The sequence below is a fragment of the Urocampus carinirostris genome, chromosome 10, assembly GCF_059441175.1.
Source record: "Urocampus carinirostris isolate Australia breed hairy pipefish chromosome 10, RoL_Ucar_1.0, whole genome shotgun sequence".
In the NCBI taxonomy this organism is placed as follows: Eukaryota; Metazoa; Chordata; class Actinopteri; order Syngnathiformes; family Syngnathidae; genus Urocampus; species Urocampus carinirostris.
Genome location: NC_142358.1, coordinates 18172661 through 18197615, shown reverse-complemented (window position 1 = coordinate 18197615; position 24955 = coordinate 18172661). Strand labels below are relative to the sequence as shown.

Below are 24955 nucleotides of genomic sequence, written 5' to 3'. Positions count from 1 at the left end.
GGCGCCATCCGTTAGCCAACGTCGTCTATTGTTATCGCAAATGTATCCCATTAAAGACTTTTCACGATTTAGAAATCGTATGTGGTCCGTGTTTTTCTACATTTGATTGAGACCCAACACATGCAGAATGTTCTTTTTTTAATGATCACATTTAATACTAAAGAAAAAAAATCTAAAATGAAAATCTAAAATATTCACAAATTTGCACATGCGGTGATAGCAACCGTCGAAAAAAATAGAGAACATTAAAGACGCGCCCTTCCTCACCATGGAACAACCCCAGAACAGCTCATTGCAAAACATCTGCCAGTGATTAAAGTGTGATGCGCTAATGCTAATAGCATGGACCATCAAAACATCACAGGCCTGTTCTGGTAAAAACTGCAAATGATGACGCCAGGCGAATTTCCATTCATTCTTCAGTGGGCGGCCAAAGTAACGATGGGGCTTATGGTGAGTCAGCCTTGTTGTCCAACTACACTTCCAGCCAATGAGTATGCATGTGAACCACAAAAAATGTCCATTGACAGTTCAGTCCAGTGATATTAACTCTTTAAGTGCCACTGTTACCATCAGGGGGCACCCTAGGGTTGCATGCCATGTTAGTTACGTATTTATGATAAAAATAGACGGAGCAATGCATTGTCAATCTCTGCTGTAAAAATCAAACCAGTTGCATACTGCATTGACTAACTCCAGCCCCTTAGTTGGCAGTGACACCTCTTTCAGAAAAAAAGGATTTAATCCAAAAGTAGGGGACAAAAGGAGAAGTAGACAAATCGATCAGTAGCTTTGACATTTGGAGATCAAGGTCAACTTCTTTAAATCGTTAGCTTTTTTATATCAGTGAAAATAAGCGCTAACTTGTAAGACTGACATCTTTTCACTCCAAACAACTTTCTTATTCTGAATTCTTCTCTAAAACATCTAAGACAGATGACTGCAAATCCAAATACTATAATCCATCGTATATCTTAACTAAATAAAAATCAAAGCCCTCCACAAAGTATTCATTTTTAACCCTTGGATGCATGAGTCGGATCAAAAATGACCCCGTAGGTTGTTATTCTTTAAAATCTTTGAAAGTAAAAGTTATAATATTGTCATATTAGAAAAAACAGAAGGGATCCTCTTACACAACCAGACCACAGGAGGAATAGATACTGTGGACAAGATGGTTGGGAACTATGTGATACCACTGTGTATGAGTAGAACTTTATTTTACTTTGAAAAGTATTGAACACATTTTATTTTATTATGCATTTTATTTACATGGTGGAAAACCAAAAACAATTTACAGCATTGCTGCAGTGTGTTGCCATGGGGGTAGGAACCTTAGAGCGGTATCTGTTCACTCGAGTGCTTTCCTCTTTATTTTGTTAATGGTTACCTTGTTTAGGTATTTGACTTGTTTTTGGAGCATGTTAGTCATTGATTATTATAAATAAAACCACATAAGTGGATGGATTCAAGAAAATCTGTCCAAACAGCCTCATTCTAACACACATTTTTTTATTTTACAGAAACCTTGTGGGTGAGGCCTAAGCTACTTTAAGTCAATATTATTGTGTGATACCTGGAGTACCGTATTTTCCGCACTATATGGCGCACCATGTTATAAGGCGCACCTTCAATGAATGATATATTTTAAAACTTATGCCATACATAAGACGCACCCCATTATAAGGCGCTATAAGTGCATGCTGGTTTAAGATCAGGTAATTGTGCAATTTTGTAATTGTAATCCTGTGCAGTCCTTCGAGACATTTTTGGGATTAAGGGCTATTTACGGTAAATAAATGTGACGACTTGACTACAGTAGAGAATGTAGTTACTTTATGCAACCTCTAGATGTTGCCACGCTCAAGGGAATGTCAACAAAATATTCAAAAAGGTCAAACTTTATTAACAAACAAGCTTTCCACAACTCCATTCACTCCCAAAATAAATAAACAGCCGTTTTATTATTTTCTCTGAGGTAAAGCATTTTCGTGACACATCTTTGAACAACATCGACATATCATTTTATTTTTTGTCCATTTAGTCAACACGCAAAGAAAAAAACGTCTGATACTGTTATTTTAAATGAAACGTTAGTGCAATCGCAATAAAGTGACACTCGTAATGTGCAAAAACAACGAGTGCAAAGCAATAACATAATAACTGTAAAATGTAAAACGTAAACACACAAAAGAAAAACAAAGATCACTCTATAAGCTCCTCATCGACGAATCCCTCGAATTCTTCTTCTGCTGTGTTCGAATTGACCATATCTCAGTGAATGGGCCATCCAACACGTCCGGTGTTTTTGTGCCAGCGCTGTTGCCTTCATACGTATAGTTATCGTACTGACACTTCTGCTTGCCGCTCTTTGTTGAACAACCCACTGTTCAAGTGTCTCCTCTAACTCTGGCCATCTTGCTTTATTGCCACGGAAACTTTGTTGAGTTTTCCTTACTTGGCGGAGCTTATCTTCATCCTTTCTCCACTTCCGTACCATCGATTCATTTAAGTTTAACTCTCTCGCTGCCGCTCTATTGCCGTGTTGTGCTGCGTGACTGATCGCTTTGAGTTTAAACTCGGCGTTGTACGCGTGTCTCTTAACAGGAGCCATTTTCTTATACAAATGCACGTATGAAAGAGAATCTCGCTCTCTCTCTCTCTCTCTCTCTCGCTCTCTCTCTCTCTCTCTCTCAAACGTGACATTCTGAATAATTCTGCGTTTGTTTAAGGTAAATTGTGCTTTACATCTTCACCAGTCATAACCCTGGATTCAGACAAATACTGTATTTGTTGAATATGAATTAAGCAGTTTAATGGGGTAGCCATTTTGCCACTTAGTAAACAAATACAACACGAGCCCCGGCAACTACCAATCGTTTAATATTTCCCAGTATGCACAGCGCGAAAAATGGAGTCGGCGGCTGTTTCTCGTAGTTGCGAGACCTTGCGAATTTAATATTGAGCCATATATAAGGCGCACTGTGTTATAAGGCGCATGGTCAGCTTTTGAAAAAAAACAAGACTTTTAGGTGCGCCTTATAGTGCGGAAAATACGGTACTTTGGTGCAATATGATTGATAATGCCACTCTTAATGCCTACTCATTATACTGGGGCCAGGCGTAGCATCCCAAATTCTTCACAGGTTTCACCAATGGATGACAACTTTTCCTCAGGGACCTCTCAAAGGAACGTTCGACATGAAAACTCGACTGGAAAAGAACCCAAAACTACCGATCCATGTAACTGAAGAAATAGCAATGTGTGGAGGGACAAAATTTGCTGCAATCTAAACACCAGAGACAAGCACACAGGGCCAGCAGAAGAGAAAAAGGTGCAAAAGGTCCAAAAAACAAAGATCGCAAAGCCACCGATCACTGTTGAAAATGCTGTGTACCTGCATGCAAAGGGATAATAAATCAAGCCAGCACGGGTGAGGTTCATTTCAGGTGAAAAGAACTGAAGCGCAGAATAGAAATTGGTTTTCTTGGCTCCAAAAAAGTCAACCACGGATAAAAGATCGTCGGCAAAACAGTACAGTTCATTTTAAGTGAGTCAGAAGGGCACGCCTCCTGACAAAAATGCAATCTGCCTGTCTCAATTAGGCAGCAATATGGGATTGTGGATATGGTATTGCAGCCGTACAATGGTGGAAACACAGTTACGGGAAAAAAAGCTGCCAGGACTGACCAAAGGGAGCACTGCCAGTTTCCTCTTGCAGCAATATAATAGATTGTACTGCACGAGTGCTGATCACCTTTTGGTTGACAGCATGGCAAAAAAAGACCGCCAGGCCCCGAGAAAAATGCGCTCTGCCAGTCCCCGCTTGCAGCACTATGTAATCAAGCATAATGTATCGTGGGATATTTTTCAAACAGTGATGCACTGAGGCCATGAAGTACAAAAAACGAAGTAGTGAGGTATTGGAATATTTATTTTTTTGTTTTAAGTCCAAACTTGAATTTGGTAATTTGGTAAAATGTTCAAAATTATCTGATACTGGTAGATCTTTTTGAGAAAAAAGGCTTGCACTCAAAAAGTTAAACTAAAAGAATGCATTCCAGCCCAACTCTCCACAGTTTGATTTTGAGCATAAAGCTTACAGTATGTAGCTTGACAGCTGACTGCAGAATATGTCCCAATAACAGCCAATTTTGGATAATAAGTGGCTTATAGTCCGAAAAACGCAAAAATAGGGATGTCTATAACTGTAAAATTGTTTTTAAGATGAATTTTCATATGACAAGTGCATGATTGACAAATCTGGCATGCCAAATTTGCCTCTTGTCCTCAATGCAGCAGAGGCCAATTCAAGCAGGAACTGTGCAATGGAAAGGAGCATAAAACAGTGTAGTCATCACCACTATCAGAAGATGTCTCCGACCTCGTCACTCACCTGTTCAAGTGGCTGATAACATATTTGAAGACCTCATAATTCTCCCGGGGGAAGCGGCGGAGAATGTCCTTCATCGTCTGGAAGCGCTGCTCTCTATCGTTGATCTCTGAAAGGTTGCAGGGAGATGGGAAAAGAAAAAAAAGAGAGACGAGATTAGTGGAGGAAAGTGTCAAAGAGAATAGACAATAAGATGTGACAAACTGAGGGAGCAAGGCAGAGATGATGGCACCACAATGGAGAACTGTGACAGAAGTAATTGGGCTCTGTGCAGGACAGTCATTTCATCCAATAACAGTACATGTTTCACAATGGTTAAAAAGGATTCCAAAGTGTGACACGATGACCACACACAGTGGAGAGAACAAGAATACCACACAGACGACCACCGAGTATGTCGTGAGCATGCACACACATAGGGTGTGTTGAGACTGATGGCATAGAAGAGTGAGTCAGAAAAAGCTGACGTCACCCGTACAGAAGTCCGTCCCGAGAGTGCCGTGTATGCGAGCAAGGTGGACAAAGCCGCAGATGTTCGATTCTGCGATTTACGCGCAGTGAATTGGACTTTTCTGATTCCCAACCTTGAGGTCATACTGGATCAAAACCGCAACACGGCAACACGTGAAAGCAGCTTCCCGCCGCATTGCATCCATCAATGCACAATTACAATTATATATTGAACATGCCAAGCGAGCTAACATGTGTTTCTATTTGATGTTTTGGCTGGTAGTTGATCGACTGCCACATGGGTGGGGAGTCTAAAAAAAAGTTTCACAGTTGATGGATCAAATATTTGGAAGACTAGCAATGAAATTCCGATTTTTCTCATCAGTTTTTAATAATGGCATTAGCGACTCGCATTAGCGACTCGCATCCTGGCCGCTAGCATCAGCGGCGTGAGTTGGGGACACAGGCATTAGCAGTGCTTAGTCAGTACAAATGGGGGCATAAATGCAAACTGACCAGGTTGACCCGAAAGTGCTAATTTGTTGGCAAAATATTGGTTATTATATTAATGGCACCATTCAGAGCATTAGCTGTATTACTGTGTGGTATGGCGCCTCCACCGTGTCCTGCCAAAATACCCTGCAGAGCATCGTGAGAACAGTGGAAAAGGTCATTGGTGTCCCCCTCCCGCCCCTCCTGGACATATACAACTCCCACCACGTCCACAAAGCCACCAAGACCGCAGGAGACCCGATCCAGCTATCTTACAGCCTCTCCAACCTGCTGCCGTCAGGTAAAAGACTGCAGTCTCTCAGAGCAAAAACCAGCTGGCTCAAGGACAACTTCTTCTAACTTGCTTATTTTCTGTAAAAAAATGTATGGATTATTTACAAATCAACTGAAACATTGCAAGCCTTTTATTGTTTTAATATTGCTGATTGTGGCTTATAATATTCAAATTTTCCCAGACATATATATTATACACATATATATTTTCATTGATTTCTTCAACTTTGCATAATGGGACGTTGATTTTTTTTAAGAAGGGCACTACAATTATTATTATTATATTGTAAATCAAAAAAAAAGGATTGTAAAAAACGTTCGCATCTTTGATCTTAAATTTTGTTGAGTAAATAAAAAATACTATTGACATTTCTTAATTGGTAGTTGATTTTTTTGTTCTATTCATATAACTTACCTCTATTTAGGAGGTGTAGGCAAAAAAACAGATGTATTTGCGAACGTATTAGATCATATTAATTAATTTTTGGGGGGTCAGCACAAGTTTTAAAGGAATGTGCTTTTATGTGTTGTGCTTGACATTTGTACTTTTTCAAAATAAAGTACTGAAAGACCAACAGTCACATGCTTTACCTTCATTGTTGGCTATAGCAAGAAAATACTCAAATACTTATTTATAGACTCAATATTAATCAGCATTTCGCAAGATATGTTTTCACAGTTCGGCATGCTCATTTAGGGTGGTTCTAGGGAAGAAGCTGTCTCTTAGACTGTTTGTCTTTGTTTTGATTGACCCGTAGCGCCTACCAGTGCCACCATTATTATAACCTAGGCCAATCTCGAAGCACTACGTTGTAAATATTGTTTGCCTATTTATCCTGAGAGTCTTTTATCTTTTTTCCTCTTTAAAGTCTTTATTACATGTTTACCCTAGAGTGCTGCATCTAATCTCGTTGCATACGATGTTTCACAATGTTAATATCAATGACAATGAAGGACATTTAATTTTTTTTTTTTCGTAAAAATTACTAGCATTAGTATTAACAACAACAGAAAATCTATATTGGTTTGGCCAAAAACAAAAAGAACATCTGGAGTAGTTTCAACTATTCACATTTGTGGGATGTAGACCAGCCACAGACGCCCTGATCTGTGCATTCACATTTTGAACCGAAAAAGCAACAGCTCAACCTACAGTGAATGCATCATAGTAATATACATGTTATTTTTTCATTCAGCAAGAGGGGAAATTCCGTCAAAGCATTGCATTAGTTGGCAATCTTCTCGCAAGGCAAGCTTTCTGCCTGCACTTATTTTCTTTTCCCAAGCGTTCAGTCCCGCTTTTATGCAAGTGCCTGCAGGAGCCTTATCAGGTCCCTGTCACAGCTGAGGGGTCTCGGCGGGGCTGTTAAAAAATGAAAAACACACACGCTCATATTTGAGCGTATGTGTGAGCGGCGCAGAGGCGACGGCGGGTCGCGGCCTTGGGCTAAATATCTGGCACCACGCGAGTCAAAAGCTCTGCCTTAAATCTTCATTCCTGAGTGGAAGCAGGGAAACAAAAAATGAAGAAGAGCAGAGCGACCTCGTTCATCTCAGCCACGACTTCATCAGGGAGAGACAACTCTCCGGCATCCTGTCGTCATCACCCCATTTGCTTCCCCCCACCGCCATGACCCCCAAGTCTAAAATATTCTCGTCTCTATCCTTTTCTGCACAGTTGGTGCTGAGGGGTAAATCCAATTCTCCCCATGAATGGACTTGCCGTGTGAGAGTTGTGCTTGTTAGCTTTAAGAAATGCAAAAGGGATTTCAAGGAAAATCCAATACACTATGGGTTTAAAGCAGCCCTCCTCCTCCTCCCGCTGACTTGAATTTCTCACCCACCGTTTTGTATTACTTCATAAGAGCACCCAAGGACTTACTGAAAGCTTCCACTAACTCGCCCTGCATACTGTAGGGTACCAGAGGTTCGGGAAGCTCGGAGAAGTAGGCCTTCATGGCTCCGGCTACTGTGTTGATGGTGAAGTCTTTCTCTACCAGGTCCAGGTTATGATCTGTTAAACAGAATGTCAGGACGAATGTTATCATCACATTAAGACCCTCCCTCAAAACGAAATAAACACACAGCACATGAAAAAACACTCTTATTGGGAGAAAATCTTGCTTGTTTTAAGTGTATTTTTCTCCTATGTTTAATAGAGGTGTATGGAATATTGAAATTTTTATATCCGCCATCTCCTAGCTTGTATCATAATTGCAGCCTCTGTCAGCTCAATCATGAAGCATCAAGTATGTGCATTTTTAGGCGAGGTGGAATTTTTTATCTTTCTTGGGCTTTGGACTGTACTTGCAAAAAGCCTCTTATTACTTTCAGCATTTCCATGCAACACTAACAGAAACATTAGAAAACCTGTGGGGGCGAGCATTACATAACACTACAGCACTTCCCCACCAAACCCATTTCCCCTATCTAATGTGTTACACCCCAAACAGCTTTGCCAAGAGTGATATAAAAGCAGATAAGCACGGTGGGAAATTAAAGCATAAGTGCTCTTTGAACTTAGTTAGACATTGTTAACACATACTTAAATATTTTTTTTTTTAACTTTCAATTATTTTAAGGGCACCTTGTGTTAAGGGAAAATTTGTTAAGATACTGGAGGTATCACAAATGCAAATTTGTTTTCTCAGAGGTTTTCAAGGAAACAAGTATTTCTATGAAATTTAGCAATGTTCAACTGTTTACTACACACTAGTAAAAGATAGAAACATACTTTTTTCTAATGAAATTGAGGTTTAGAGCTTTTTTTATATGTCCTATACCTATATAGCTAAAGAACTAAATGTTCTGTCGGCCTTCAAGAATAAGTCAAACTAGTAAAAGTTGACCGACACCCACACTTTCCATTTGAGGGAAACATTTGGCATTGGATGAGTTAAATATTATTTCATTTAAATTGTTTTTCTCATTTTAATTTTTTTTCAAAGTCTAAATGTTTTTGCAGGTGTTCTACATATTTAACCCTACGAATTTAGAAAAATGAGTGAATCAAAACATTAGCAACCACACTCAGTTTGATGCAATGCAGTTCAACAGTCCCTGCGAACACACACTGTGAAATGAATCAATTCCAGACAAACCATCAATAAAAATGACTGTCTTGAATTATTCAACAGTGCTTTAAGTTGGATCTTGGACCCCATCTCAATGACTTGTCCCGACACAAACATTCTGATGCTATCTTGCTCCACTATCCATCTTACCCATGATACGCTTCATTAAACAAACCAATCTAGAGATAATGAACTGCCTTAACCCTAAAAGACAAATGCATAGGAATGTATGATTTGCAGATACACACAAGTACATGATGGGTGCAAGTACAAAACTAATGGTAAAGCTATTATTTACACAATATATTCCATTGTTTTAATAATCATTTGGACCCCCCAAAAAAATATCAACATTTTTAGTGGATACTAGGGCTCCAAATCTTCTGGCTAAACAGATAAAATTTAAGAGACCTGAAACAAAACATGACGCAGTGCGTTCTTCTATTATTCTTGTGGGCAATATGAAAATGTTAGATTGAATTTGTTTTTGTTTTTTAAACGATGAATGATTGTTAAATCATTTATAACAGTGGTCAGCAACCACCTGTGGCTGGGGACCAGTACTGGGCCGGGGACCAGTACCAGGCCGCGGACCAGTACCAGGCCGTGAGTTGGTTGAGAAAAGAAAAATGTTGACTATTTTTTTGCGGCTGCAGGAAACATCTAGGAATCAGCTATTTAGCCTATGTGACAAACGACATCAGAGGGCACGTTGCACCCTACGAAGAACTAATGTCAACTGTGCACATACTGAAACTTTAGTCATTAAAGTTTAGTGGTATGGTCAAGTCACAAGATCATCAGGAATGGCCAAGATAGTTCTCCAGGGCACAGTTCAAGAGGGCAGGAGAAGAGGAAGACCAAAAAAGAACTCAGCCGATAACATTAAGGAATGGATTGGTGCCACCTTTGCCGCGACCAAAAACAGGCCAGGAACCGTCAACAGTGGGGAAAGCTGTCCAGAGTTGCATCCTCATTGGCGCCCTAACAAACCATGCTGTTAAGAGGATCCGTGAACCATATAACCATACAGTGGGACCTCAGTTATCGCGGTTAATGGGGACCAAAACCACCCGCGATAAGTGAAAATCCGCAAAGTAGCGGCGCACCTTAAAAAAAAAATAATAAAAAAAAATATATATATATATATATATATATATATATATGTATATATATATATATTTTTTTTTTAGACCCAGTTAATGGGGACCAAAACCACCCGCGAAAAGTGAAACTCTGCGAAGTAATAATAATAATAATAATTTCCTTGTATTGTCATTCTGTGTAACAATGTACACAGAACGAAATGTCGATTGCACCTGACCCGTTGTAGCGAGCCGATGCAGCCGCAGCCAACAGAGGGCGCCGCCGACCACTTTTAGCGACGCCCCTTCAAAAATGCTTAAAAAAAAATATATATTTTTTTTTTTAATTATTTTATTATTATTTTTTTTTTAGACCCGCGAAGCTCTGAACCCGCAAAAATGGAACCACGAAGTAGCGACCCTTCAAAAATGCTTGAAAAATATATATATATATTTTTTTTTTCTAAATTATTTTATTTTATTTATTTATTTATTTTTAGACCCGCGAAGCTCTGAACCCGCAAACATGGAACCACGAAGTAGCGACGCCCCTTCAAAAATGCTTAAAAAAAAAAAATATATATATATATATATATATATATATATATATTTTATTATTATTAGTTTTTAGGCCCGCTAAGCTCTGAATCTGCGAACGTCGAAGCGCGAAGTAGCGAGGTCCCACTGTATATGAAACATACAATTAGTTTTACCCGAAAAATAACTCAAATTTTGGGTGCACATAATACTCAAGGTTTTACAGTAGTCGAAAAATAGCGCTAATTTGATGAAACAGGAATCAAGAAGGGAAAGCAGCAGGGAAAGCGCAAAATCCCAAACATTTCAGTCTAGTGACTAGACAATTAAGGATGTAGATGACTTGGGAAGAGGCATTAGATTTTATATTATTATCACACTTTTTTGATTCATGATACCACATTGTTGAATATGTGGGGCCATGATTAAAATAATTTACTTACAGTGTAAACTATGAACACAATACTGAAACCATGTTTACAATACGTTTGTTTAATGCCCTTCAAAGAACATTTCATGATCAGATACACCAGAGAATTGGTTCCCCACTCGTGCTTTTTTGTGTTTACTTATATCGTTCAGGATAACTCTAACATTTATCTTTGGTACCATGTGTAAAACAGTGTGATGAGATAAAATCAAATCTATTTTTAGAAGTAGAGAAACAGTTGGGTACCACTGATTTATAGGGACAATTTAATTCCGTTTACAGATTTCATGAGTAGCCAGTATTGACTAAGAGCCTCTTTTTACAGACATGGCTGATAGGCGCTGAAATTAGCACTTTCATGTGCATCTTGTAAACTTGTAAAATAAAATTTTAGTTTTTTTCCCACAGAAAAAAAACATTTTGGGCTGGAAAAAAAAAAACCTGAAAACACAGCTAATGCCAACATTGCAGCCGTTAATAGCTAATGCTAGTATCATACCGTATATGTTAGAATCCAGGCCTGATAGTGCAGCTCAGTTGGTATAGGGGCGTGAACTCAAACACTCCAAGCTTACTCAACTTTGCCAATTTGATTATTTCAAAATGAAACACAAAATGAAATGGTTGGTGATTAACAAATGACTAGGTTTCTGCTTAAGACCAGTGGAAAGACCAAATATGAAACATATAAACAATAAGAGCGAAGCTCTCTTCCGCAGCTATATAGGAGCTGTTTGAAAAATGTCCCTGTTACAAAGCTCCTCTTCTATTTATGTTTTATTTACATTTGTAATTGAGAGCTTGATTGTAAAATTGTATCCAGTATTTTCAATCAAAAACACACACACACACCTATAAAAAATAGAACGTATCAGCAATCCCAGCACCCTATATATCTTGTGCTGTTGTTCCCGTGAATCCAATTCCGGAAGACTTTAAGGTTTATAGGATTTATGTCTTATTCCATGTCCAGTTTCCTTTCACAAAAATGCCACTATTCAAAATCAAAACCTGTTCAGAAAACATCATTGGCTTAAAACTTCTGTTTACGATGAAAGGAAAATTGGCAGAAATGTGCTACTGTGCCCTCCCCAAAAACTCCTTATGCTATATAACCGGCCCTGGAGCCCCATTTATAACCTTGAAGCTGCCTGTCATAAACAGAGGATCTCTCCACCTACATTGTTCCACAGATGTAGAACCTAATTAGAGGAAAACATACCTTGGTCAAACTGACGCTGCATGCTCTCCATCTCTGCCTTGTTCCCGCTGACTCTGTAGATGCCTTCTGTGCTCAAACCTGGTGAGAAGAGCAAAAGTCACATGCCGTTGTGGTTTGTATACAGAAGCACTCACGAGGCAAGAGTTTTCTATTGCCCTCATTGTTATGTGACTTGTTGAAAACACCATAAGAGCTTATTAAGCCCATAAAGAAAAGTTGAAGGGCCACTAAGCGGCCGCTGATGACAAGCTGCGGCTGAATGAGAGTAACACATTAACAAGACACAACGGTTTGAAACAGTGCACCACTTATCCACATCCTTAGTTTAATACTAGATATGTTGTAAAACATGAGATAGATGGATGAAAATAAATTACTATTGTGTGAAAACTTCAATCGCCCAGAATTCCCACCAAAAACCTTCCACCTATGCTTATATAGTTTGTTTTTAACCTTTTAACAACGCAAAAGGCACTCTGAAGTGTGACGTCTCAGGGTTAAAAATGTAACGCTTGTTTCGGTAGCCTCTGTTGGACTTTATTACTTAATCACATAAAAATAATCATGAAAGGCTCTAGACTTTAACCTGTTAAGATTTTTTTACTGTACTCTTTCTTTTTTGTGCTGCTTTTACTATTCCCAAGAAGCCAAAGAGTAGAGTGCCATCATTAAAAACCCCTCAATCTGTAAGTGTCAAGATGCTAGGGCCTCAGGGCCGAACAGTACTGCATCTTTTAGAAGTTTCCCTTCTCAAAAACAGCTGAATCAAAGAATCTGGCTCAGGTTTCTGCTAAGCTTGCTTGAAAGGTGTGTTTGAGGAGGGAAACTTTTAAAACATGCAAGACTCTGGTGATTGTGGACTAGAGTATACTATCTAGGGAACCGTGTCAGCTTTAAGTTTGTTAGCCAGTAATAAGTAGGAAAAAAAGCAAGCACCACCTTGAGCGCATTCCATATGGTCTTGAAAAAGCAGCAGTAACACTTTTAACTTCAATGCTACAACAGAAATGCCAACCAATAAAATTGGTCCCCTTTTAAATTGTCTCTATTTGCTGACTGCTTTGATAAATGACCGTGAAATCGGTAAAAGGAGGGATGAAAGCCCGTCTCCGACTGGATTTGCTCCGCTTTTCGGCCCACACTCACAAAGTGGAAGGAACATGGGGGAATTATTCCCTTGCACACAGAGTTCTGCGATTTTTTTGCAAGTAAGGCAGATTTTCGCCATGCACAACCTGCTGGGACCAAATGAGGAGCCAAATTTGTGCTGGTTACAGAAATGTTTTGGAAATGATACAATACAATCAGGGCAATTGGACAAGATCGTTTTATACATTAAAAAAGTATTCCATGTAAACAAATCCATGCCGCCTCAAAGTGAGATAAAAAACTAAATGCAGATCGATCGATTGAAAGAATAGCTTATAAAAACAAAATGCAAATAGCCTTTATATGAGAAAAAGCTATTTTAAAGAAAGATATATTAGTGTAAATGGCCACAAAACAAATCAATTCTATTAAGTTCGATAAACTTTCCTAACATATAAAAAAAAAAAAAATCGTTATCATGCACCAATATAAACAAAGCATTTTATAAAGTGATTTTTGTATCATTGAACCAAATCTGATATTTTCAGAAATAAACAAATATTACAAAACCTTCAATTGACTTGCTTTTATGTTACTGATAAAAATTCAGTGAGAACTTAAAAAATGTCTAAAAAATTCCCACCTTTTAAGGGTTAAGTAGTCTTGGATGGCAGACACATTGATTATATTAATTGTTCTAACTCCTAAGATAAAAAGTGTTCTAGAAGTCAAAATAAAATGGCCTATAAGTTAGCCAATAATCGTATTGACTAAAACTTATACAAGGTTATGAGACAACAAACCTATTGTTTACTGTTATCTTGTGGTTGCTAGCATACAATATTGCTTTGATTTAGATAATAGAACAAAAGAGAATGTATTGTCGTTGTAACAAGTAAAATACACAATGAAAACACAAAGTGTCATACTGATGGTGCAAAAACATTAAACAATGCAATAGCACAGTTAAGATAATAACTTAAGGGTAATAGTACAAAAAAGTGATTTAAAATGGGAAAAAAAAGAAAAAAAGAATCATGCCATGTCATTAATGCAGATTTCAGTCTAAGCATTTTTCAGTGTTGAGTGTGACTTTTGCCCTAGGGCAGGGGTGTCCAAACTTTTCAGAAAGTGGGCAGATTTAGTAAGCTTAAAATGTGTGAGGGCCGACAGACTATCCAGCCTGGCATCTTTTGAATTGTCTTTAATAGATTCACACTCCGAGAAAGGCTTTGCAATCAGCGTACCGACCTCGTAGCTCCCCTTTGTAGCATTTTTTGTTGGCTCGCAGGGTCTCGTGAAAAAAAAAAAAAAAAAACAGCCTCTAGATGCTTTACTTTTTCACAGCGTTCGTTTCCAGTTAGCTTTTTGTAGTCAGCATGTTTCTTTCGATAGTAGCTTTTGATATTATATGCTTTGAAAACAGTCAGTCTTTTGACCAATCAGGCGGACACAGCTGATTTTGGTGAAAAGATACTCCTATTTCCACTTGTCCTGAAAGCAGCATCCCTCACAGTCAACTTTGCTATTTATTTACCTACAGTTGCCATGTCGGAAATTAGGTGGACTAAAATGCAAGGTGGCCAATTAGTTACTGTAATCACCTCGCTAAATGTTGGTTATTTTCTTTTGAACAAATCTATTTTAGACTATGTTCGACATTACTGGCAGGCCGAAATTCATTAACTTTATGACAGAGGCAGATGGCCAGTAAAAAGTTGACAACAAGGCGTAACTGGCCCCCGGGCCAGACTTTGGAAATGCCTGCCTTAAGGTAAAAGTTGTTTTTCAGTCCATTAGTTCTCGACTTGATGGTCCTTAATAGTCTACATAGCTGCTAAATGAATTGCACTTCCGTCCAGTGCCTCAATCGTCTAAATTGTGCATGAATATGAATTGACCTTCAATTTTTCAACATAAATATTTGACAAATAGTTAAAAGTTAACATTTTACACAAAGTTTGAGGGAGTCTTGTCAAATAAGGGCAAATGTGCCTCCAATTCTAGCAGCTACGATAACTACAAGCAAAATTACAGTTGATTCATATCTTTAACAGCTTTTCGATGGAAAGAGATCCACCTGTCATCAGTGAAATTGTCCTTTCAAACTTTAGATAGAGACAAAGAAAGATCGAAAAGAAGCGATTTAGAGAGGAGAGGCACGGGGGGTTAGGCAGCAAGAAGTGCTTTTCAGTCAAAGCATACAGAATCGACCACCTCCATCTCCCAATCAATTATCTACAAAAGCTTTTCAAAGCAGACAAGAAAACAGGACGAGCGGTAGTAGAAGCGAGCCAAGGATGGTGGGTAACGAGGGAATTGGTATACGGGCAAGGACGGGCGCAAAAACAGGAGAGTGATGTATGTGTGGCGAAAGATGTACAATATGAAAAAGTATATCCAGACAGAATGAAGACGAGGTGGGCTGAGAGGTCTTACGAACGGTGAGCATCAAAACAACTAGACTTCAAGGTTTGCTGCATAGAGGACGGTGACCACTGCTTTTCTAGCTCGCACAATCACAAATAACAACTAGGGATACAGGATCAAACAGATTAAAAAAACAAAAACAAAAAAACTACATAACAATCACACACTAATATAATATACTGCTAAAAGATTATCTCATTCTAATTGCAAAACACTCTAACCAGTTTAGGTATGTTTTTAGTTTGAAAATATTTTTAAAATAATTTATTTAATAATAGTGGAAAATTATATTTAAAAGTGGATAAACAACATCATTTGGCAGGTTACACATTAATTTTCTCCCTTCCAAATGTAAGAACTGAAAATTAAAATGAGTAAAACTATCTAGCATATAAGGCAATCTTTCCCATCCTTGTTTTGGTCTTAATTAAAAAACAAAACACAATAAAAGAGTGAAACGGGAACAATTATACGTATTTGAAATATGCTAAGGGATAAGAGTAGATGCAGACTGTGAAAAGACACTCCTGAAACAGTCCAGCACATCGTGGCAAAGTGTAAGGTACTTGCTGGATCAGAATACATAGAGAGGCATTGCCAAGTAGCTGGGATATTATGAACATCTGCTACCAGTATGGCATAGAAATACCAAAATCCCACTGGGCCATACCATAGAAAGTCGCTGAGAACAACAAGTCCAAGATCCAGTGGAACTTCAGCTTCCAGACTGACAAGCAGGTCCTGGCCTACCGACTAGGTCAAGATGTTGTGGACAAAGAGCAGATAAGGGTGGTGATAACAGATGTGGTGATCCCGGCTGACGCCAGGATCAGGAAGAAGAACCTTGAGAAACTGGAGAGGTACCAAGGTTTGAAAGAGTTGCTTGAACATATGTGAAAAGTCAAGGCCAGTGTGGTCCTTATGGTAGTGAGGGCGCTCAGGGGAGTAACCCCTCCAGCTGGAAGAGTGGTTCCAACATATCCCAGAAAAACATCTGAAGCCTCAATCCAGAAGAACACAGTCCTAGGAACAGCTAAGATACTGCGCAGAATCCTATAAACACCCAGGACTCTGGTAGAGGACCTGAGTCTGAGGATAATAACCCTACCAAGGGTGAGAATACTTTTGGATATTGTAAACTATTTTGTATGTTATATTGTGTGTATAAATATACATATCTTAGAAGTCAAATGATTATCGTGCAGGCCGATTATCTGCACCGTTTTTGGGGAATTTGACAGACATCGGTATCTGCATTTTTATCTATTTGACGGGCCAATTTAATATATTTAAAACTTGGTTATTTAGGCTCAGATGCAGGAGAGTCTTGCTATCCTTCTCTCCTGCTTCTTTGTCTCCTCCAATGCTACCAACATCGCACCTTTAGATTAGATAAGCGACCAGGGGCAGAGCCACTGAAGCAGGTACAATAACGTAATAGTGGCAGCTCTGCTAACTCGTCTTGACATGCCTGTGTCTGTGGTAAAAAAGCGTGTTTGCAGTTAACAGATAAAAAGTGTAGGCAACTTGTTTAAGAGAGGCACACTTAGTTGGAGACTAATATATTAGCTCTTATCATAATATTAGTTTGTCATTCAAGCGTGTGTGTTTGTGATCGAACAGGAGTTCCCACACCTTTCAATTGACAAGCCACGTTGAAATTTTGATGCATTTTTTGTTTTAAGTCACATTAGTTTATATTGTAAAAAAATGAAAATAGGGAGCTATTTCAGTTTTTTTACGAGTTGCAGCTAAACCTAATTGTATTTACTGTACAGTTAGTTTTTTTGTTTAAGTAAAAGATTAGTCATGTAAGTAGTGTTCAAATTCTAGTTGTTTTTTTTTACTGTAAAATGTTTCAGGGAGCTACTAAAAGATGCTATTTAACTTTTTATGTAGCTTTATCTGAGTTGCCGCTCAGATCAATTGTATTTCCTGCACTGTTAGTTTTCTGTTTAAGTGAAGAATAAGTCATGTTATTTGTTTTGACATTCAAATGTATTTACTGTAAAAGGTTTCAGGGAGCTATTAAAATTGTACTTTCATTTTCAAACATTTTTTCTTTTTGCTTTATTAATATTTTTTCACTCCAAATTTTTAAGGTTTTTAAAGCAAGTACATGTTGGCTCCAAATATCTGTTATCATAATCCTTTTAATGCAAATAATCGTATCGGACCTGAAAAATCCGTATCGGTATCATAACATACAAGACATAAGTAGCTAGCCAGATTCTCCAGATTCTTCAAAGCATACTGGTACTTCAAATTTGTGACTTTTTTTCTTCTATTTGTGCACAGTTAATAAGCTGTCGACTACTGTGATTGACGTACTGAGCTATGATGGTATTGTTGACCAGTGCCCCTTAATGACAAAAGCAGTATGAAAATCGAATTTGTGGATCAAAAATAAAAGTTGTTTTCTGATATAAGAGCAATAATATTGTCTCAACAAAGCAGCATTCACATGAACAATCATACTAATACACAAACAGGATAACTGGTGTTGCCTCCCGCCACATTGGAATGAAACTTCAGCTGATCTTCCATCAGCTCGAATTCCAAACATTCTATCAATGGCCTCTGCCGCCCGGAGACTGATTTCATCGCTCACTGCGGCGACAGCTGTGTCGGCGGGTGCTCCCCTTTGCATCACAGCAGAGGCTGGCAGGTCCGGGAGATATGCTCGTACACGCTCGTCCATATAACATCAGCACCCATCGGCGAGATCAGAAGAAGTGAAAGCCAGAGTAGATGGTAGATAACAGCAGTGGTATATAAAAGCCACAAAATAACAAATAGAAAATAGCAGTAATATTATTTTGAAGGACAAAGAAACTTGTCTCCAGAGAAGAAAATCATAAACACAATAGGAAATTGTGCTCTGAGAAAAAATCTTCTATTAAGAAAATATGACCAATCTGTTATAATAATTGTCAAAAAAGAACACTTTCTTCTTCAGATTAGATCTGGCTAGGGGCTCAAGTGAGGATTGCCACCAGCCTTTACAAAAACATTTTCCTGAAGGTATTTTTGAAGATAAAGGATGAAAGAAACACAGCAGCCATTTGCTTTACGGAAGGTGTTTTTACACGAAAGACTAGGGATGCGGGTCAACACGGCTAGCTTAGGGTCAGCTTCACAATGCTTGCTGATTATCAGCCGCCGCGGAGGTGACAAACACTGTGTCAGCACGGTATCGTAATTTCCTGCAAGCGCCATTATAGCAGCAGATTGCAGACGCTGATAGCAGATAAGTAAGTCTGACTTACGGTAACCACCAAAAGATCATAATACACTGTTACTTATTTCCCCCTCTGGCACTTACTCATCTGTGCGCAAGTTCCACTATTGGGTAAAAAGCGAGTGCGCTGAATCAACCCTCTGTTAAAGTGTGTGTGAGAAATAAAAAGTTATTTAAAAAAAAAAAAAAAAAAGCATGTGCGCAGGTAAGTAAGTAAAAAGAAGCGACTATGAATTTACCTAAGGTACAAGATGACATTTCATGAACTCCAAAATAATATGTATGTAGGATGATATTGTTGCATTTTCTGAAGGAATAAAAAATGTATACACTATCAAAAATATCGATTTGAATTAAAAAAAGAAAGAAAAAAGAAACATCTACCTCACTGTCACCGTCCCTACTCAATTTCTCCTTTCCTGCTGTTGGGGGTGCTATGCTTACAAATGAGGAAGAGTTAAAAAAAAAAAAAAAGGGAAAAAGGAAAGTATTTCCTAGACCAGACCAGGGCACTCCGGTCCTCCTGGGGTCGATTTTGGAGGTTTCTCATCTTTAACTCTTCTGATACAAATTAACAGCTCCATGACAAGCTGGTAGAAGCTTAGGCTCACATGTATGGGAGCAGAGAAACCTCAAAAACCAGGCAGGACATGCAATCCTCGAGGACCAGAGTGCCCAGGTCTGTCCCTAGACTTTTGCGGTGAATCCTTTCCATTACCACCTGTCTTCTGTGTATTTCTGCTAAGAAGGAACCCTATGTAGGTATTGTACTATGGCGCAACACAAATAATCTGTGGGGCTTGTGGTACAGAGATGATACACGCAAGCTTACATGATAAAAAAAAACTTAATGCGTGTTAGTTGATTTCTCTGGGATATTTCTGTTTTATTTTCTGCCCCCACCGCAAAAATGCTACAGTCCATTCATACGGAATGAAAAATACTTCATTTGTTTTACGAACTTGAAATATAAGAACATCTCATTAAATCAGACATTTTGTCAACTATGTGCAAATTACTCATTAACCGACAATCATCCACTTTGGAAGTAATTTCATTACTGGAATTAGTTTTTTTCTTTTTTTTTTGCCTTGAACACAAAAGGGTACCAGTTATAATTTGTTTTCAAAATGAAAGTAATGTAAATGACTAAATAAATGATTGTTACATGTTTTGATTTATACATTCAATATTCGATTTATTGGCTGAACTAAAAATGTTTAATTCATATCGCTATATTCTAAACAACAAATTAATTTAAAATAATGTTGCAGAAAACTTACCCAAAAGTTTGATTGGGCACAATAAAATGTAAAAATAATTGCGAGGATAAACCTTGTACCTCCAAAAGTAGGGCCCAAGAATAGCATGTTAATTTCAAACGTTGAATTTTCACATTTAAGATTTGGCATGAATTTGGAAACATGACACCGACTCATATTTTAGGGAGACATGGAAATCTAGCAAACTGCTTCAAATCGTCAAAATGTTTTATTCTGATTTACAGTACTACAAAGCATTGTAAGAGGAGGGACAGCATAAATTAGTGAACATTAAATGTTGAGGATTTGGAGAACTTCTCTCAAAGGAAAGCTGTTACTGGACTGTAGAGATGTAGACTGTAGAGAATTTAGTTGTCAGTTATAAAAATGTAGTACACCTTTTTTAATGATAATGGTTATTTTTGTTATTTTGATTATCTTTTTTTATGAAAAATGTCACCTTTATAATTTCAAAATGACTATAGTACGAAACTGTGATTCATTTTGATGCTGCTAAATGTTATTGCACTACATTTTATTGAACTTTATTTTACGATGGACTATTTTTATTGCACTCTTACAATGTAGGCCAGTCTCCGAGCACTAGCATGTAAATATGTTTGCCTATCTATCTTGACATTCTTTAAGTCTTTATTAAGTCTTTACCCTTGAGTGTCTTGTCTAATCTTGTTGCAAACAATGTTCACCCCATTGTTATCAATGACAGTAAATGTAACTCAATTCATTTCAACTGAAAATAATTGGTTATCCCTATTAGATTGTGCGAGTACTCGGTGAGTACATTTTCATTCAAGTTCACTTTAGCAACCCGTAACGTGATTTTTGACTTCTGGGAGCTTGCTCAATAAAAAGAATGCAACAGGAGAAAGAAGAGATGTAAGGATACAAGATGGAGACAGGTGATAAGACTGCAGGGAAAAAGAAATGCGGGTGAAAAAATAGATGAAGGAAATCAAAGATGACAAGTAGAAAGTACTCAAACAGACCGCGGGGGGAGAAGAAGGAGTGAGACAACTACAGAAACAAGGTCAGTGAAGGACAAGGAAGGGAAAGTGAATAAATCAAACACTGGGGGTATCAAGTTGCAAATGAAATAGAAACACCTCAGCCCGGGCGCGTTGGTAAACAAACACTCGAGCTTTTTTCCTACCCGCTCAGACGTTATTGCAAGAGCTCAGTTTCACAAATGAACACGGAAAAGGTGAAGTCTAACATGACGCCTCATTATCCGGAGACCTGCCTTCCGCTTTTCTTCATGTAACAAGCAGGCTGCTGAGATTTTTTTGTAAAGCTCGAGTAATCCACGCGTGCGTGCCTTTTTACAGTAGAGATTAAAGGCGGAATGTGCAGGAATGTCAGTAAGCGACACTAATATTTTTGATGAACTAACGTGCTAAAACGCATGTTGCATTGTTTTGCCTTTTTGACGAAAAAATATCCCAATGAAGGCAGTATTCACCTAGACGTTTACAAACATTTAAACATTTGTGTTTATTTAAAGGAGCTGTATGGAATTTGTAACTTTTTTTTCTCCAAGTTGTCATCTCCTGGCTTGTGCCATCTTTGCAATGTTTAGCTTTGCTAAAAGAAAGATAAAAGATAGAGGCGCGGTGGAAAATAAAGCTAAGGGCTCTTTGAACTTAGGTGGCCATTCTTAACACATATTTAATAGAGAAAATATTTAACTTTTAACGTTTTAGGGACATGCACCCCACCTTTAATAAAGACAAACAATAGGAACGTATAGTGGAAGTCCATTATACATTGTCCTCTGGTCCAAAAACATTTAAATTATTATTTTATGGCATTGATAATGAATTGCGCTGCAAAATCAAGCTGTTTTATCCATCTGAGTGGGGCAGCTATTTTTTTTTTTGCAAATAAATTCTTGCAAATAAGTATAGCATGGGCTTCTTAGCTGGAAAACAGGTGATACAATAGCTTGAAGCCTTATCCCGTACCCAGCCAAATCTGATCACAATCTGAAAAACAAAAACTAAATATTGTATTTTACATATTTTCTAAGAGTAGATTGAGGCGTTTTCAAAAGTGTCAAGTTGGAGACGACCAACACTAAAACCTTTGAATATGTGTATTATAGTTAGGCCAATTTTGCACACATTGTGAAAAAGTTATAAATGTTTAACCTCTCCTTCCACAAGTCAAATCAATGATTGTGCTTACCTGCACTTAATAATGGTGCACAAAAATGAATTGTCTTGCACACGTCTAATTTTGGCTTTATCTTGAATACGCATAAAAATGTATACTTTTATGCTGAAAATTTCTTTGGCTAACCAATGTGTCAATCAACACTTCGGTTACAAGTGGCATAAGATATTCGGATCTACTAGAGGCGATCTCTCTTTTATCAAACAGGCCAGATAGGCTAATGCGGGCTGTGGACTATGAGAAAAAGCCTGCTTTTGGCCGAGGCTGGTGTCAATCAAAAGGTAAGAAGCTAACCACCGTATAGAGAATAATTTTACGAGTCTGTTTACTTTTAAAGGGGAGTTTCGGAGTGAAACGAACAAATGACAAGAAGGAAAGTAAAACGAAGCAGACATGCTTTTAGGCTGTTTTTTAAAAATCTGTAGGCATTATTGTGTGTTTTGTAGTAAATATTTTACACTGTTAAGATTATCTGGATTTTCCTGGATGCAATGAAGCAGTTTTTGCGCACATTCAAAGAACTCGATGACAACCAGCTGACGCAATTGGTGAGTTACGCCGGCTTTATATTTTTTGGGTATCTTGTTTCATACTGATCGTGATTTTTCTGTGATGAGTATATTTTGAATCCTAAGAGTTTAAGCCTTCCAATGATATGGGTTATGACATATTTCAATGACTGGTGACATTGTACAGACGTTTTGTTTATCAGCAGTACAGCGGCCCGTTACCTTAACCCTTACATAACAGTAAGGGGTTAAGTGACCAAAAACTATAAAGAGCACCTTCACATCTATTTGTTTTCCTTACCTGTTGTTTCAATAAAGCGGATACACTTTTCGATGAATACTGGGATGGGCCTCTCCGGAGTTACCGCGGCAACCAACGGCATTCCGAAGTAGTTATTCTCGATAGGTTTGGAGATGGAATGCCTTGGCTTGGCTCGCTGTTTCTGAAAGAAATTGGAGACAAAATCGTTGAAAGGAGTCAGACTTGGGTGGTTTGTCGAGATTGATTGACAAAGATAAAAATCTTCTTGGATTTTCTTTAAACACCTGTTGAAAAAGATAGTGATGTGAGTCCTGCGACAAGGGCCAAATAAAGTGATGAATGAAACAGAAACAGACAAAATTTAAAAAAAATGCTGTAAAACAATTGCGCACAGCGGCACAGTTCTGAGGTCATGAGATCGAACGTTCTTGTGTGGAGTTTGCATGTTCTCCCCGTACTTGCGCGAGTTTCCTCCGGGCACTCCGGTTTCCTCCCACATTCCAAAAACATGCATGTCAGGTTAATTGGCTGGTGAAAATCGTCCCTCGGTGTGAATGAGCGAGCGAGTTATCCGTCTCTGTGTGCCCTGGGTGGCAACCAGTCCAGGGTGTCCCCTGCCCACTGCCCGAAGATAGCTGGGATGGGCACCAGCACCCCCGCGACCCTACTGAGGATAAGCGGTGCAGATGATGGATGGATGAGTGCTTACGTATCATTATAAGTTGTGTGCCGTCTCCCTCCGCAGAAAGCACACCCCATCGGTACGACAACTTATAATAAACTTTAATTTAGTTTTTTTTTTTTTTTACTGAATTGTGTGATTTTTAATTACCACTTTTATTCGTTTTAGTGATCAGGGAGATGTGTGTTATAGCTATTTTGGTTTCAATTAGATCTTTTTTGGAGGTTGGGAACGGGTCAATTAGTTTTAAACTAAATCTAATCAGGAACATTTGCTTGTTACACAAGCAATTTGAGCTACAAGCACGATCCTGGAACAAATTAAGCTAAAGGTACAACTGTATTTTTTTAGTACGAACACGCACATTTTTCACATTCCTACAAAGATGATAAGCGACGATAAGTGATGATTTGCTCAACCGTGTTTTCAGCATGTTCTGCATATTACCAAGATAGGCATCACAACGACAATGCCACAATCTCTGTCTTATTATTCATTGGAAATACGCTCAAACAAAGTTTAATTTCCTTAACACCCAAACACTGCTGTACCGCCAGCAGATCATTGTAGCAAACGTTAATGGTTTCGAGTCGGCATGGTTTAAAGGCCCCCAAGGCCCGCATCTTCAGTAAGCCTGTCAGCCGCCCGAGGCAGTGTCCTGGCAGGCTGGTCGGTGAGCTTGGGGATGCACGGTTGGTTGGGCGCATAGACCGTAGCAGCCTGACAGTGCAGTGGATGTCGGCTCATTAGAGTGATGGAGCGTGAGTGGCCTCTGCTCCAGATACCGGACTGAGGCTTTTCCAACCTGCTTCTACGCACGTAACGGTGAAACAGCAGACACAAAAGCAAGGAACTTTTAATTAAAACTGAGAACCTGATCAGAAGCTGACTTGTGCATTTGAAGCATTGTCAGTTGAAGAGACAATCATAAGTTGTCCTTTGCATGGTCAAATTGTTAACAATTGCCTTGCATCAAGCCTCTATTCAAAGTGACTTAAGTGATGCCTCACTAGCTCTATAATATTTGCAGATGTTAAGCACCCTTGGGCAAATGTGGTGGACATAAAGAAACCACAATGGTTGACTTACTGGTAAGAATCAATTCTGAGAAAGCTTTGAAGCCATCAAGTCAAAGTCAATAAAGCTGCCGCTCTGACATTGGACCTTGAAAGTTTAAAGAGGGAATACATCCTTTGCAGGCTCAAACTATCATGATTATGATTCCCCACTTTAAATGCAGTAGAAATGGTTTAAGTAATGTACCATAATGTGTTTACCAGTGTAGTAATACAGTGTTGAATCTTAAGAT

At 38.5% G+C, this 24955-nt stretch overlaps 1 protein-coding gene across 1 annotated transcript in view; it reads right to left on the bottom strand.

The window, feature by feature from the left end:
* arhgap35a (Rho GTPase activating protein 35a) overlaps nucleotides 1-24955 on the bottom strand; it is a 97399-nt gene that overhangs the window by 6089 nt on the left and 66355 nt on the right. The window contains exons 3-6 of the mRNA XM_088345014.1: nucleotides 23004-23145; nucleotides 11979-12056; nucleotides 7513-7644; nucleotides 4398-4503 (exon numbers count right to left, since the gene is read on the bottom strand). Of these exons, the coding sequence (XP_088201140.1) occupies nucleotides 4398-4503; nucleotides 7513-7644; nucleotides 11979-12056; nucleotides 23004-23145 (458 nt within the window). The remainder of the gene's footprint in view (nucleotides 1-4397; nucleotides 4504-7512; nucleotides 7645-11978; nucleotides 12057-23003; nucleotides 23146-24955) is intronic.